Source organism: Limulus polyphemus, unplaced genomic scaffold (assembly GCF_000517525.1).
Source record: "Limulus polyphemus unplaced genomic scaffold, Limulus_polyphemus-2.1.2 Scaffold63, whole genome shotgun sequence".
In the NCBI taxonomy this organism is placed as follows: domain Eukaryota; kingdom Metazoa; phylum Arthropoda; class Merostomata; order Xiphosura; family Limulidae; genus Limulus; species Limulus polyphemus.
In genome coordinates, this window is record NW_013665673.1 from 289555 (window position 1) to 304918 (window position 15364).

Genomic DNA, 15364 nt, shown 5'->3' on the forward strand with positions numbered 1-15364 from the left:
AATATGTCAGGATGCTACACTGGATTGCAAGCACGGATTCGTGAACTAAATGAATTTGCTATCTATATTCCTTGTACTGGACACAGTCTAAACTTGGTGGGAGTAAAAGCGGCAGTGTGGTCCACAGATCATCTCCTTCTTTGACTTTGTCCAGCGTTTGTATTCCTTTTTCTCGGCTTCCATACATCGCTGGAATGTTTGACGTCATCCTTGGGAAAGAATCATATTGTGGGCAAGTGTCTCTCTGACACGAGATGGTCAGCACATTTCGATGCTGTCACTGCTCTTCATGGAGGTTTCGAGAAAATTCAAGATGCATTGGATGCCCTTGCAGTTGACGCTGATCACAAGTGGAACACAAGACGCGAGACAGAAGGATTGAGCAAGAAAATGGAGAAGCTAGAGACTATCTTTTTGACAATTGTTTTGAATGACATTCTGGAAAGAGTGAACAAAACAAGTAAAATTTTGCAGTCAAAAGATGTGGACATATTTGTTGCCATTGAGCTCCTCAAGTCTCTGAAAGCCTATCTTCGGGAAATGAGAGACAAATTCAGTGAGTATGAAGCGAAGGTAAAAGCAGGTGTCCAGATTCGAAATATGGCGATGGAGACAAACGTGCAAGAAAGCGAGGTGTGCGTCTTACCAGATATGATGGGTCAGCAGAACAGAGAGTGAAAAATTCAAGGTGGAAACATACTTTCCTATTCTGGAGTCTCTGAACTCTCACCTGACTAAATGTGCAAAAGCCTACGAAAGTATTGGAAATCTGTTTTCCTTCTTCAGTCAGTTAAAAACAATTGCCTGTAATGAGCTTAGTCAAAGGTGTGAAAAATTGGCTAATGCTTATCATGAAGATTTTGAGTACAATGAATTACTCAATGAATGCAAGCAATTCAAGCACTACATTGTCCACGATGAAGAATGCAAGACTCTTCCAGACATGTACAGCATACTCATTCCAGATAAGTTGAAATCTGTGTTTCCCAATGTTGAAATCGCACTCAGAATATTTATGTGCATGATGGTGACCACCTGTTCCGGGGAGCGATCATTTTCCAGGTTGAAACTTACAAAGAATCATCTACGCAGCACAATGGGACAGCAGTGGTTGAATCTGCTTTCCCTCATGTGCACTGAAAGCGACATCCTCAAAAACATAGACTTTCAACCAATTATAAAGCAAATTTCTGCAATGAAATGCCGCAAATCTTCCAGTTGAAAAACTTAATTTTAATGTGCTGGGGGGGGGTAGTACATTGCTTTGCCCGGGGGCCTCAAATATTCTTAAAACGGCCCTGTCCCTAGTTTTAACAGGATTGTAATTTATTTTATAAATTTTGTTATGGGACAAATAATAGGTTCTATTACATTAAACTCACCTGATTCATCAAAATATCTACCTTTTGTTTCTTTATTTGTTTCACTGTGAGACCGTTATTAGTGATAAATAAATGTATATCATTAAATTTCTTTGTTTTAGCAGAAAGCTGCACAATGAGTTATCTGTGTTATGTGTTAAAACATCAAGTCAAGCTTTACTATATTTTAACGACATTAATGAAATAAACACCCACTTATATATACAAATGGAGTAAAACTACTCGTTTTTCCATATAAAATACAATGGTTTGTTTGTTGTTAAATGCAAAGCTACACAATGAGTTATCTGTGCTGTGCCCACCAAGGGTAATGAAACCCAGTTTTTAGCATTATAAGCCACCAGACTTACTATTGTGCTATTGAGGAGGAAAATACAATAGAAGTTCCAGCAGTAATCAGTGGGATTAATTGCAATGCCAATGATTATTGTGTTAAACAAGAGGGAATCCTCAATAGCCGTGGCACTTGAAATTGTCTTAGACAGGATTAGAGTAAATCAATCTACTAGACCTTTTTTTTCCTTTTTATTAGCTATATTTTTGTGCTCCAGCAGTACCATGCATGGGAGATGCATATACCAGATTCGATTTTATTACTCATCAGGATCTCTACCAGCCTACCCTCAAATTGAAATTCTTTTAGACGGATTAGAGTAAATTAACCTATGAGACCTTGGGCGTGGTCAAATATATCAATCGAAAGGGTTTTACCTCCTGAGTCCAAAACTGTAATTATTTCTCAAATTAGTCAAGAAATGACAGAGCTATGAGTTAAAAGTTTGTACTTGAAAAAAAAAACTCAAGAGCTTATCTAGAGCCACTATGCTGCGACTAAAAAAAGCTATGTGATTTGTACATTATTAAAAACCCTGTAACCAACTAAATCACAGAGTTACAAGCAATTTGATGTATATAAATAGTTTAAGAAAAATACAGAGTAATATAGTTTGAACTTTTAATTTTAGGTCAAAGTTGGACAATTAGTTAATTTTAAAATAATTTGTGGTACTTTTTTAGTTAAAGATTAGATGATAGACCTGAAAAATAAGTACCCATATGGGTCTCACTGGCATAATGTTAAATGTATTGTACAGGCTTCAGAACACTTTGTAATACTGGTATTGTCTTATGTTATTTTCATTATTGACTTACAAATATTTTTGTATGCTGTAAACAATTAGATATTTTTCGAGACAAATCTTCCTTTTATCATCAAAACTGTTTATTGTGAGGCTTTCTATACAAAAAGTCATTCACACACTTATAAGATCTACTTGCACAAGATATAACGAATAGTAACAATTTTAAAAATTCTAATTTTCTTCATTTTATTCTTGACATGTATGCAAAACTTATAATATCATACATTTTTTTAAGTTATAATTTAAAAGAACTGTTGTGAGCTTCATTAGAAAACAAAATCTTAAATAAAATACAATAAATCTCAACAGAGATATCTTACTTTAGTGTAGCTGAACAAATACTAGATTTTACAAAAAAACAACAACAGTAAATAAGTTTCTTATTTTGTCATAATCTTTTTCAGATCTATGGTTAAAAGCAAACACTTTTTCTTTATTGAAAGCTGTTCTATTTTTTTCAATTTTACATTTTCAAAAGAACAACATTTCCATACAAAGCTCCAATTCAACTTGTATCAGGTAATAAAGCCCATATTGTGACAAGACAGTTTCAATTTACCTAGTTAAGTTGAAGATATGAGATACTTCCTGACAGAGCTAATATATTAGCAATGTGGCTAAGCTGACCAAAACTGACACCATCTAAAAACTGCTTGTCTAACCTCAATGGAATTTGGGTTTTTTTACTTGAGTTGAGCTGAAATGTATTTTTTTTGTAAAAAATACTTAAAAATATGAGCTGCTTATCAATCTTGAAGCTAGTAACTTTAAACCACATTTTTAACAATGAAAGAAAGCAAAACTGATTTAAATATATAATGAAAAACACCAGTCACATTATTACAAAGAAATATTTTTACTTGAGATTACCAACATAAATATACTTATTTCTAACCTACTAACAATTATTGGATTTATAATATCAACTGTTTTTATCAATAGTAATAATTTAAGAATTGTCCTTCTAAATCAGTTTGCTCTATTTGAAATCACTGATCCAAAATAATCTTTGTTTAAGATTGTTTTGAAAAGTAACAACTTTTCAAAAACCCAACAAAGATCCCTTCAAATGTTCCATATTTCTTCAGTTTCGTTTTTTTTCGTCTTCATTACTGAAACTTTAATAAAACCTGCCCCAAAATTAACTGAGAATCCTTTGGTGACTACACAATAAGTAACTCTGATAAATAAAATGATAATACCAAAAAATAAAAATAAATAAATGATATGCAGAAAATGAAGCTAGAGAATGTAGGAGATATGTATATGTAGATATAACATTTAAAAAAAAATGTGTTTGGTGAACATACTAATTAAAGAAGTCAAAGGTATGTGAAGTTAAGAAAAAAAAATGCTAACATTGTTAGGAAGAGAGAGAGACATGCAGTTATGGAGATTTGACATAATGCATATATATACTGATGTTGCTCAGAAGAGAAAGAGAGATACAGTTCGATTATAATATTGAAATTAGATGGTCATGTATAGCAGTTAGTCCAGGATAAGAACTTGTGCTAGTAACTTACGACCACTAGATTTACTGAGATCTTGGACAAAAAATAATCTTGACTAGAGAAATGAAACCCTTGGATCTTGTTACTTACTGGGTTTGTACTAGCACTTTGGTTCATATAAGAAATAAAAGTTTTTTGTTTTTTTTAAAACATACATCCAATATGAACTTAACCTATATAACTAGTTGTATACAAAACTGTAACAAATGTCCAACATTCCAAGTCTTGAGGCAAGGCAACCATTAACAGGTTAATTCATGCTCATCATGAAGTATACAAAATATTTCCTGTATGTTTTGCAGACAACAGGGACAACATCTAAACACATATCTGTATATCCAATAATTACAGTTTTGTTGTAAAACAAACAACAAAGTGGGTGGTCAAGTTTATGTAAATACCTCACTAGATTTGGCCTCTATTTGTAAAACAGATGTGAAAATAAATGCTCTTTCGGGGGGTAAAAATAAAAAAAATAGAAATGAGAATATGTCTTTCCAAAAGGAATAAAATCTTGTGTTCAGGTTTCAGTTTCCCTTCTGAGTCTAGATCTAGCAAAATCTTCAAAAATGAGATCATCATCTTGAGCATCTGTGCAGTTGACACCTTCCCTATAAATATACATTAATACTCAAAAGTTAAAAAGGCCTACATTGAAGAACATATCACAAATACTTACCCCAAATTATTTTGGTACCATTAATGATACTGATTAAAAGATCTAAAAGTTTTTATTGTTTTGTTATTGTTACTGACACCTGCTCTAGCATAATGATATACAATTACTTCCTATGCTCACATTAATTTCTATTTGTTGTGATTAGATGAGCAGTTAATGTCTATTTTGGGTTGTAATTTAGAGCAGCCATGTTAAACTGTGGTACTTGGTATTGTAGACTACTACAGTGACAATAATACTTAGCATTGCAGTTTACTGTGACCATGTAACATTGTAGTACTTGGTGTGGTACTTTACAGAGATCATCTTAAATTGTGGTACTTGGTATTTATATTGACCATATATAACATAATGTTACTTTGTATTATACTTTACAATAATTATGTTAAAGTTTGATACTTTGGAGTTTAGTCTAAAGTAACAACATAATTATGACATTTTTGGTTGTGGTTAACAGTGCTTACTTGAACATTGTCTTCCTTATATGCTTTTATTATTAAAAAACACTGAATATTATAAAAAAAAGAAATGTCATAATGTTCTTAATTTCTAACTAGGAATGAATATAACTACCAGTCATGTTTTATTTTTAAAACATTGAAAATTATTTGTCTCAAGTATTGTAGAAGCTCACAAAAGTGTGATCCTGCCCTTAAGATAACAGTAAAATATGCTGTTTACTCAACTGGTTAGAACAGTTTACATACTTTAAAGTATGTTGATAAAAATATATTCATATAAAAAATATACACTTCCAAAATTTTCAGTGATTACTTTTATAGCTTGTGTGGCTAAGACAATTTTTTTATCAGAAAATGTCTGGTTTTTGGGTACATGGGAAGATTACCAGTGCAAAAAGAAATAAAACCAATTACCTGTTACAGTGGTAAACTGTGGTATCTACTGTTCCTGTTAACAGTCCACATCTGGTAAACTGTGAAACTTATAGATATGGGAATTTATTATAAAAGATGGAGTTCACTGCAAAAAAGAAGTTTTATTTCATCTGTGTTTTAACCTAGATCCTTCAGATATTGCCTAAGTAGCACTATCAATAATAACTATGTTTCCAATTTAAGCTTCAGTTAACCCTGATCATCTGGTAAACTGTGTTGCCTCTTGCTGCTGCTAACATCTGATATACTTTGGTATCTTTGAGTTGTGGTATTTCTTACACCATGTTTTGTAAATTGAAACTTTGTTGAAGAATTAGGTTAGACCATTTAATTTTGGATCAAAATATCCCTTAATATGAAAGTATATGAAGTAAATAATGAAAATAAACTCCAGGAAAAGTTTTTATTGAAAACAGTCAAAGGAATAAGCCAAAACATCAGTTTCAAATAGAATACATTTCCTGGAGCTAATTTTCATTGTTTAAATTCACGTACTGTGAGCACCTGGGGCTTACTGACATTTTTTAATTGACATATTATGACTTAGTTATTCAAGTCAGCACTACAGTACTTAAAAAAAAAAAAAGAGACCTGAAACAAAGTTGAATCAAGCCTTCTGTTTAGACACCTATACTTCCTTTTATTAGAAATACCTTGAACAATGTTTTGTTTTATGTCGTAAATATTTTTTTTTGTAATAAAGTGTTAACAATCTTGGCATAAATTTTGTCATTATTTGTGTTATTTTATTATTAGTCTAAAGGAACATAGGTCTAATAATTGCACTTTAAGTAATTTCAGTTGAAGAATGTTATTGGAAAAACAGCATTAGAGATCAGTTTGTAATACCAATCTTCAGTGAATATATAGCATCAGAAATCAGATTATTTTGAAGTGGGTTTAGTGTTTCAGAAATTGCCTTAAGTTGCATATCATATGCTTAGATCTGTATCTATGTTTACACAACCTGAATAGGTCCAACCTGGAATCATGATTACGTAGTTAAGGTACCTGAGATTTAGAATTACTGTGCCAATTGCTTAAAAGGCATAACTAATTGGTAGTGAACTGTAAAATGTTGTTGTTGTTTCAATTCACTTATATGTGAGTCAACACACAGTATTTGATGTTTTTTGTTTTGTTTTAATGAAAACCTTCATTATTTATCATCTGTCAATTTGAAAAAGAACTTTGTGGAAACTTGCTAATTAACAATTTTAACCAGCTAATATTTGTTATTAAGGATTCCATCTGAAAGACTGATAATTAGGCTTCTACCTCACAAGCAGTCTTATCATTCTAGCGTATTCAGATATTTATTACAGGAGCCATATTACTGTGTGTTTCAAGATATTATTGGCTATCTGAAAATACGGATATTTACACATCAAGTTGAATCAAGTTGTCATCAACTGGAACCTCAAATTCTTCTTCACTCTTTACTGGTGTAGGTTGTCGCCTTAATTGTTCATCTTCTGTCTCTTCAGGATTTGCATGCATCAAAATAAAGGGAAGTTCTGCCACTACATCACTGTTAAACAATAATAACACCTTCTTGTAGTCATTTACCTTCAACAAGGTAAAATATATAAAAAAGAGAACTTACCCATTTAAAGCTGGTAAGGGGTATGTAGAAGGAAGTTGATATCTGGAAGAAGAAACAGCCAGAAGATGAAGAAAATGTGCAAGGAAAGTAAGTGTGGTAGTCCACCCATCAATCTGCCCGAACACCTCCAAGGGATGAAAGAACTGAAGGGCCAGGGATAGTAAGGTGTCGTAGTTGGTGAGGAGACTTGAAAGAGTCAATGTGAATCTATGTTCAATGAAGCTTATGCTAAATGGATGAGGTGCTGTAACCATTCCTTGAGAGTAATAAGTGAAATGTCTCAGGGAGATGAGAAATTTCAAAGAATAAATAGATGGAAAAGGAGTATAGTGAGCCAAAGAACAATGAACCACATGGATGGAACTGAGAAAATGGGAAAAAAATGAGAATATTGAGAAATGAAAGGAAAAAAATACAGAAAACAGCAATGGCATACCCATCGTATCTCCTACAGCCAAAGGCAAAAAATAAGTAGGACATAAGTGAAAAATGGTACAAGAAACTAAAGGGTCAAAGAGAGGAAGGGTAAGGGTGTGGCGAACAGCATTCAGGTCCAAAGCAGGAAGAACTGCACGACGAGGAGGATGAATGTGGCAAAACTAACAAATAAGCATATAAAAAACTGGAGAGGAAATTACATGATGATAATAAGAAAATCTGAAAATATTAGGTAGAGATGTCTGACAACGAGCCATGGTTGAAAGTAATTAGCCTTATTTGAACAGCCAAAAAAATTTGAAAAATTATGGGATAAAAGGAAGGGAATGAAAGAAAACCTGACCCAGAGACTAACTATGGAATATGCACACTTGCAATGGATAGACAAGAAGGGTGGAAGAATGAATCAAACAAGAAAGAAGGAAAGCTACACATAAAGAGAGTCTGAAACATCTTTTAAGGGACTGGACCAAACCCACACATTAAGTCAGAGTGAAGACACATCTGGATGGGGAAAGGAGGAGTGAGGCTGATGAAGTAGGGGGATGACAGAGGTAGGGGAAAGTTGCAATAGAGGAAATCATGGCTGAGCCGGCCACTAAGGAATTATTAGGAGGACTCAATATGGAGTGTTCAGAAAAAGGGAGAAGAAAAGTAGGAGGGTAAGTATGGAGAAAAAAAGTTGGACCGGTCCTGACAGAATGCATCCCCAGCTCAAGCTGAGTGAAGAGGAACCAAGGACCAGAAAATGGAGAAGTAGGGTTTTGAGAAGAATGGCAAAAACATTGATAAGAAGAGTGTCCAGATGAGAGCACAGCAACTGGAACACCAGAGGAATGAGGGATCAATCTGTAGTTAATATCTTGGCAGTCATTGAGAGAAGATCTATGACAATACTCATGGCACCTGGAATAGAACAAGCTATTAGATATACTTGTATAGAATAGGCCCAGAAAAGGAGGTTGATAGTGCAGAAACAAGAAGAGCAAGATGAAGTGTTCCCCTGGTGATTGACTTAGGAGACAACTGCGGAGTTGACAGTATGTATTATCAAGAAATGTCTGTGAACCATCCTTAAAAAATCCAAAATTCGATGTACTGCCAAAAGTTCTAAGAGATGTATTGAAAGGGATGCTATGTTGTGATAACAACAACCCAAGTTCATGTGAGAGTTGAAACATGTCTCCCATATTGTCAAGGTGGCATCTGGAAAGAGAAGGAGACCTGGATGAGAGGAAGACCCACTATGGGAGTAGACTTATCAAGTCATCAGGTGAAGTCTCTGAGCAAGGAAAGAGAATGGTTGAGGACAAGGGATCCCAAGCAAGAATCCAGAGAATGTTCAGTCCATTGTAATCATTGCAAATGAGGATGGCCCATGGGGATACAAGATTCTGTGGAAGCCTGTATTCCTAAAAAAGAGAGAGAACATCTGCACAGTGAGAGAATGAGAAGAAATGGCAGGGGAAACCAATTGCTCCCTGTCCTTCAAAAGAAGAGTAGAATGCTGGGTCCTGCAGACATACAAACATAAAAAACACCCAAATGAATGAGAAATGAAATGGGTATGAGTGAGGTGTAACACCTCCAAGATGAACTAACCAACCCAGATGCTCTGCCTCCCAAAGGAGGAGAAGAGGGCAGCTGTAGGAGGCTTATTGAAACAGAACCAAACAAGAAAAGAAGCATTCAAGATGTCCACCTTGGTAACCCCAAGACTTGGGGAGAAAGACCATTGTAAGGTGAGAAATTCCCCATGGGAAAGCAAGGGAAGACATAAAACCGACTGAGACATGTAAGATTCGATACCAATCTACAGATTCCCTTGCTAATCATGAAAACACAGGAAGAAAAACATGGAAAAGGATGATAAACCTATCCAATAATGATTGAAGCCTTTAGGACCAACACTGTCATGGACCAATGTTGGCAAGAAAGAAGATCCCTTGAAGGATGTAAAATAATGGGAACAGGAGATATTGTAGAAGAAGATGACAAAACAAAGGTTAAGACTCTCTGATAGAAATCCTAATAATCAACAATTTGCTGCATATAAAGGGCAAAGATCCATAAACCCAACAAAACAGGCTCTATTTACCAGTCACCACCAAGACTGACAGTCCCAAAGGCTTGAGCAGTGGAATGACAGATGGGAAGTGGTGACAGAGAAAGAGAAGGAAGCAGGAGGACAAGAGACGGAGAGAGACAAAGAAGGAGCTGAGAGACAGTAAACCTGTGGTGGTAAAGCATAACATTGGTATGCAGTCCCAACACATGACACCAGAGATACAAGCATACCAGTAAAATCATACAGGCAGATGAAAGGAGCCAGAAGAAGGCATGTGGAATATAAGGGAGCCAAAATCAAATGAGTAATAAGGGCATCAAATCACAACCATCTCTAGCAAAAGATCAATCAAATAAGAAGTGAAAATGCTGAGGAATATAAATACGCCACAGCAGAAAATATAAGTAAATGAGTATCTGTCAAAAAACTTACAAGGGAATGTTGGATTACCACAGAAAGACAGTTACACAAGGGAAAAAGAGTAGTGTGTGTGTAAAAAGAAGGTGGGAAAACCCAAGCCTACATAAGACAAACAGAGGACAGCACAAAGTCTTGCCTAGTCATATGAGGTAACAAAGGAAGGAAGACAAGGCACGTATGCCCCAAATTAGTGGTAAAAGTAATTTGATATGTACACAACAGACCTGAGAAAGCTAGCCATAAAATCACGAAAAAAAAAGGCTGAGGCAGAATCAAGACAATGAGGAAAAAACTGGCAAAATCTATTCTGTCACAAATGAGAAACATAGGCAGAGGTATGTCAGGGACAAAAGAAGGTTCAGGCTGAATTTAAGACACCATCACCCCTCCCAACAAACAAAGACAAACTCAATGCCAATATAGTTGGTAGTCCAGTGTGAACAAACTCGTGTTGTTTCACACCAGACAAAGAGGAAGTTATTGACATTTGTGAAACAATGGCTTTGTAGATACTTTCGTTGTAAAATGCTTAAATCTGAAAAGCTCAGAAACACAAAAAATACACATCATTACACACAAGTGTCAAATTGAGAAGTGATGATAATACTCTACAGTATAAAGGTGGTCAGCTGCACTAGGAGGGTGTGTCACACTCCTACTGGTGGAGGGTTGTTTGCATGCTCATTTGCATGCTATAGCACAACTGTACCACATGTAAACACGAGGGTAGGTGGGAGCATCAAAGCTAGTGGTGAGCAAAAATATGTATATAGAGGGTAGCACAAATTGAGGAAAGCTATTATGTGAGAAGTGGTAAGATGTTGTATCAGAAATGAGCTGATAAACCACCCATCAATGGCAAAATATGTTGAAGATATGATGGATGAGTAGTATATGAAAATATATACTGTATATCCAACATTGTAAGGACAAAAAGAAGCTTCTGAAACAACTTCATGTTTTTCATTTGAAGGTGAGGTGTCTCCAGGAAAACAAGAGTTGAGACAGGTCTGTGACAAGTCTCAAATCTCCTAGTTATTTCAGAACCACAAAGAGACAAGAATACAAATTTGGAGAAGCATGATAAATAATATTGGATTATTCCTCAAGGGCATTTCAAACTTCCTTATCTAGAATGTGTAAGTGCCTGGAATGGAAGGAAGAGGAAAAAATATTAAGACCAGGTTTAAGGATCTGTAAAAACCAGATATAAAAAATACAGTGTTGGCACTAAACTGGAAATGAATTTATGGCTGATTCACCCAAGAGATATAGTCAATTGGGTGATTAAATATATGTGTGTAAGAAACTTAATGGATGAAAAGAGTGAAATAAACCAATTGTCCTTGTAAATGTAACAGCCAATGTCAAATAAATGGAGAAGAACAGAAAAACTAGATTACTCGAAATAAAACACATGGAGTTAAAAAAAATGGAAATGAAATGATAAACTACCCACCACTAAGGATCCCATAGATGAAACAATGATCTGAAACTTCCTAACAGTCCACATGAGAGATTTGTCCAGAACAAAAGAGTCATCAAGTGGGACAAGAATACCCCATTTGATTATATCCATGTATGGCTATGTGGTAAGGTCCAAAGGAACAAGTAAAAGTAGCTGACTTCTACTCCTATTCAGTACATGAAGAAGGCAAGGCAGAAGGTCAAACATTACATACTGGTTATCCCAAACATATTAACTACTAGAAGTAAGTTGAAAAACTAAAACCCCATTCAGCTCCTTCTGGCAAGCTTCACTTTCTCCTGAACAGGAGACTAGAGTGGTTGAAAAGCCTGCAAAGAAAAATGACGCATGGAAGAAGCTCTTTCAAGGTCAGTTGAAAAGTTGGAGTGGGAAATGAATATATTGCAACAACACACAATAGGACTAAGGTGTGAAAATAACACAACAGCCACATGGTAGAATATGCATTTGTCAGAACTACAGAAAAAGAAGACAAGGTAAAAAGTCGATCCTGGCTAAAAGAATCATGAGAATCAGAGAACTGATATTTGATAATTACTCTAAAGAGGAAGGTCTCCAAATGAGACATACTGATAGCATGTAAAGCAGGAACTCACTATTGGTCAGATTGTTTTCCAGACCACACAGAAGACAACCTGAGAGTCAAAACTTGATAAGTAAGATGTGTAGAGGAAGCTAAACCCACTAAATGGCTATTAATACATGTATATAGCTATTTTCTAAAAACATCAGCAATGAACAAGCCCACCAAGAGGAAGGGAGGATGTGGATATTTTCCTGGGATCCATGAGAATGTAAAAAAAAAAAATTGGCCAATTCACCACTATCTACAACTTTTGCCCGTTGTTCTAACAACGTTAAAACGGCTTATCGACTTCTTGAGAAGATTTCCAAGAAAAAAGTAAACCTACAGACATCGGTCTTATTCAACAAAATATATATATATATATATATATAAACATCTATAGTATGAGAGATAATTAGTATTAAACAAACTAAAATCTACCAATCTATAAGGCATTCTAGTTTCTTGTCTCATTTTACATTTGCATTTTCTTGAGATGTTTTATACACAATATAAATTTTATGGTGCTTTAAATTAACTTACAAATTCAAAAACAAAAAAGGTAATTTATTTCTATGTAAATGTACAGGAGACATAGTTTATTTACAATCTGATTTTAAAGTGTGAATAGATTTCTCATCAAGTTCTATGTAGTGCGTTAAACATGCAGTTTGTGATTATAATGACTAAACTTTGGTTGTTCACTCAGTAATAAATTTTTTTTATTAGAAAAGGAAACATTTCCTCTACTTCATATTAATACAAAGTACTAACTGTATGGCATACATCTGTTCAATTAGTAACTGATAAGTGCTACTACAGTAAAGAGTTTCCATGAAGTAAAATAATGATTAGGAAATTATTAAAATAAATTACAATTTATCTAAATTTATTCTCAACAAAATCTTGTAATCTTTCAACTTCTGAACAAGCTACTTTCAAACATATTACAAAACAGCTTACCCTCCAAGAGGTCCTAGACATAACTTTACTTTCACCTTGTACTGCACTATAATTCCCAAGTTTTCTTTTTGGGAAGGGTCTGTTATGCTAATGAATTGCAAAAGAAATAATCAATATAATAACTTAAAATGAACACAAGGGCTGAAAATACGAGAGACTGCACATTATGCAATTCAGAAAAACTTAAATCATGTTAATATATCAAACATTTATTTTGGGTACAAAAGTCTAAATTCTTAATATTAAAATAGATTTCAAATAAATACTTAACCTCTAGAAAGACATGTAACTAATTCACTAAAATATCATCAACTAATTTTTCTACACCTTTTTTCAAAATTAATTTCTGTAGTGATACTGGTGTATAGAAGACATTTTAATACTAGAAATATAGAACCAAAAATAACCAAATAAACAAGCAAAAAAACAGCATCGCACTTTCAACTTGAAAAAAACAGCATCGCACTTTCAACTTGAAAAAAACAACAGATAAACAAGGAGGAAAAAAAACAATTTTTCCAACAATAACACAAAAAAGATTATTTTTATAACACTTCTAGTTGATGAAGCTATCATCAAGATTATCAAGAAATCTGAACTGCTTATTAAGGTTATAAAATGGCCAAAGCCAACTTTCAAAATCTCTTTACACTAACCTACAATGTAATAAAGCCTACTGTCTTGGAAAAATGTGTTTACAATCTAAAGATGGGTGTCTTGTCTCCAATGTTGTTTACCAGCTTACATATAACATCTGCCATCATACATACACACGGAAAACTGGAATAACCCTACACACAAGGATAGTAGAACATATTGACTCTCTTTATAAACAACATGAAAGAAGTGCAGTTGCAGATAAATTTGAACTAATCATGGACAAGTAACATTTAACTTGAAACCACCATTTTCCGTACAAATCCTCACCAAATACACTGACAGAAAATTCAAAGAAGCTCTTCTCATCGAACAACTACGACCACAGATGAATAGGGACAGTGGATGGCACTTATAGTTTTCATTATTTTATTTTATTTTTCATCCTATCTTTTTGTTATTTTAATCTGTAAATACAGGTAGTTATTAATTATTTCAACAATACTTTTCTTTCAACAATAAGCTTTACTATTTAATACATCAAACGCACACTGTAGAAATGTACACTATAGATTTAATTAGAATTTATTATTTAAACCATTTGAAGCTTTGTACTGTTAGTTACAGTTTGCATTTTATTGAAACACTCCTGAAGAAGCTGTAAAGTGAAACACTAAGTGTCCAATTAAAGAAAAATAACATTTTGGTGTTATAAGGTTATTTAGTTATAGTATTAAAACCTTTATTTTAGTTTTGACTTCATTCATTATAATTCATGGCAGACTCCTTCCACCTGGATTTAAATGTATGGTTAGAGTTTATCAGCTGCAAATTAAAGCCACACTTTTTTAGAGATAACTACACAGGATGGGTGTGAGTCCATTATTTAAAATTCATTTTAATACTAAGACTGTAAACTTCAAAAACAGTGATGTTTCCTTACCAAACATGCAACTAGAATATCCACACTACAGAGAGGGGTCCACATTATTCATGGATAGGAAAAGCAAGTATTCACAATCAGAGGGCCTCAGCCATGAGATTTATTCAGAGATGTAGACAGGAGATATGTGATGTTTTTTTATGTGAAACTATTATAATCTGTTAACTGCCACATTTGTTGAGAACAGGGGTCAAGCATAACAGTATGGTATTGCACCATCGTGACCCCATGATAGAACTATTTGGAAACCCATCAGAAGAGGTGCATCATCTAAATACTACTAAAACTCTGAGATTTGTTTACTTGCTTGTCTGTAATTAAATACAGCAAAGATGGCACAAAATAGTCCCATATTTGTAATGAAATGAGAATAGAAACAGAATAAAACAAGTTTCGTTAAAATTGGGCCAAGGGTTACCGAGTTAGCCCCATTTTTCGGGGCAGTTTTATGAAAATCTCTAAATGAATTTAGATACACTAGATGGCGCCACATATCGGTCTATCTGTTCATTTTCCACCTGATGAATCACTTTAAAATATTGTCTATACAACAATATATGCACAACAGAAATTAAATGATGAGATGAAAATGTGTTATAACAGTATGTAGAAAGAACAATAATAAAATGGACCTACAATATTATTGACTATTTGCAAATAGT

At 34.0% G+C, this 15364-nt stretch overlaps 2 protein-coding genes across 6 annotated transcripts in view; one reads left to right on the top strand and one right to left on the bottom strand.

Moving 5' to 3' along the window:
- The first annotated feature begins 390 nt into the window (after positions 1-390).
- LOC111087236 lies at positions 391-1222 on the top strand. The gene is made up of 2 exons (XM_022393195.1): positions 391-674; positions 787-1222. Exons 1-2 carry the CDS (start codon positions 391-393, stop codon positions 1220-1222), a joined length of 720 nt encoding a protein of 239 aa, XP_022248903.1.
- Positions 1223-2582: 1360 nt separating this feature from the next.
- Positions 2583-15364, bottom strand: part of LOC106464747 (arrestin red cell-like) — a 54215-nt gene continuing 41433 nt past the window's right edge. For 3 of the 5 annotated variants that reach the window (XM_013924907.2, XM_022393026.1, XM_022393033.1), the window contains 3 exons: positions 13163-13249; positions 6998-7144; positions 2583-4649 (listed from right to left, as the gene is read on the bottom strand). In XM_013924907.2, coding sequence (XP_013780361.2) covers positions 4559-4649; positions 6998-7144; positions 13163-13249 — 325 coding nt within the window. In that variant the 3' untranslated portion in view covers positions 2583-4558. Of the gene's footprint in view, positions 4650-5592; positions 7145-13162; positions 13250-15364 lie in introns of all 5 variants that reach the window. The other 2 variants (XR_002611918.1, XM_022393048.1) reach the window with 2 other exon arrangements.